General features: G+C 37.0%; 1 protein-coding gene across 1 annotated transcript; it reads left to right on the top strand.

Moving 5' to 3' along the window:
* Positions 1-520: 520 nt before the first annotated feature.
* On the top strand, positions 521-1,660 carry LOC107683099 (von Willebrand factor A domain-containing protein 7-like; the record flags this gene model as incomplete). The annotated part of the gene is made up of 4 exons (XM_016479186.1): positions 521-799; positions 928-1,164; positions 1,350-1,446; positions 1,532-1,660. Coding segments are annotated over exons 1-4 (700 nt in total), but the record flags the coding sequence as incomplete, so codon positions are not given.
* Between the last annotated feature and the right edge of the window lie 109 nt (positions 1,661-1,769).

Raw genomic sequence — 1,769 nt, forward strand, 5'->3', positions numbered from 1 at the left:
AAAAAAAATGAAATTCATAGATGCATTACAACAAAAAAAAATAATTTAATCAGCAGGTGAAAACAGTGAACAGGTGGATCGAAGCCACACCCAAATCTGACATAAAAACACAATCAAATATAATTTAATTGTGTACTTTTATAATGAATAATATTAATACTGTGGTTGGAACTGAAAGATAAATACTCTGTTTGTAAATAAAAACAATAGCTTTCTTAAAACAATACCTGCCACAAAATCCTGGTTTCTATATGTGATATACAGTATCTATATAATCTTGAAAATATATAGGTCTGCCATTTAAATCCTTAACAGTAAAGTGAACTGAAATTGAAAAATTGACTTTATTTATTTAAAAAGGCAAAAATCTAAGTTTGTTTATATTTATTTTTGCCACTCTGAATAGGCAAACAGAGTGACGTGTGTATGATAAAACAGCTCACCGCATCCTGTAGACATAAACAGCTTGTTTGAACCTTATGAAAGCATTGTCTCACCACATGTAACTCTTTGCAGGTGATGCATCTTTCTATAAAAGTTTAGATGTTTTAACCAATGTGGAATGATGTGTGAAGGGATGAGCTCCTGGACTTTGACCCACCAGTGTGTCCTGGTGCTGTTCATCTACTGTATGCCAATATGTCAAGCCTTTCTTCCCAACTTCTGGTCACGTGTACTAACGTTGTCCTGGGATTCATACACACACCAGTACATGACAGAACAGGCTATAATGAACATCACAATGGAAACTCTGAGCAGAATGATGGAACTTCAACATGATGTAGATATTGAGGAGCTGGTAGGTCTCATGCCAGTGAATATTTCCAGTTGTTGCTTTTTACTGCTGAATGCAATTAATTCTGGTAATGTTTTTTAGAAACATAGTGATGACTTGAAGATTTAGTCTCACTGATATGTTTGTTCCAGTATACTGGGCTTGGTCGAGGGTTTTGGCATGCAATGGGTGAGGTAGCAAGTGCTAACGCTGAAATGGATTTCTTGAGCTCCACATGCTCTGATCCAGTCTACCACTTTGACTCTGAGAGAGTGGAAGGAGCCACACAGATGCTGCGAGAGTTCTGGGGCCAGACAGTTCTGCTGACCCAGGCTAAAGAGTACCAGGGGGCCAGACGTAGCCTGGGTCAGCTTTTCCATTCGTTACAGGTTGTTGTATTCTGACAACATTATATTTATTATTCTGCCAATATTACTCGATTTGTAATATTATTACAGTCACATGTTATATTGGCCATTAGACTTTTGTAGCATTGTAGTTTTATTGTTTTTTAACAGAATATTGTTAGTGATTCAAAATAATCAAACTGTTGTATGCATATGTTTGTGTGTAGGACTTTTACAGTCACAGTAACTGGGTGGAGATGGGTCAGCAAACAGTGTACCTCCACCTTCTGCACCCAGAAGAGCCTTCAGTTCCTGTAGCCTCAGGTGAGTCCCTCACAAATTATTTTGCAGTAAGTCATTAACCACTTAATGTTCACCATATTTTTTTTGTTGTTGCTGTTGTTTTCAGAGGACACCCCTACCTGTGCAGAGTGCTACAGATTTAGCTGTTACAGCAATTTGTTGGAGGAAATGATTCATCAGACAGAACCTCTACTGACTACTGGTTATTTCAGCACTTACCCTGTCAAACCACCAGGTATAGGTGTCATCATGTAACTTGAGTGGATAAAATATGTCCTATATATATATATATATATATATTATATTTATTTAGTCATTTAGCAGACGCTTTTATCCAAAGCGAC

This window comes from Sinocyclocheilus anshuiensis, unplaced genomic scaffold, assembly GCF_001515605.1.
Source record: "Sinocyclocheilus anshuiensis isolate Anshui unplaced genomic scaffold, SAMN03320099.WGS_v1.1 C32923317, whole genome shotgun sequence".
Lineage (NCBI taxonomy): Eukaryota > Metazoa > Chordata > Actinopteri > Cypriniformes > Cyprinidae > Sinocyclocheilus > Sinocyclocheilus anshuiensis.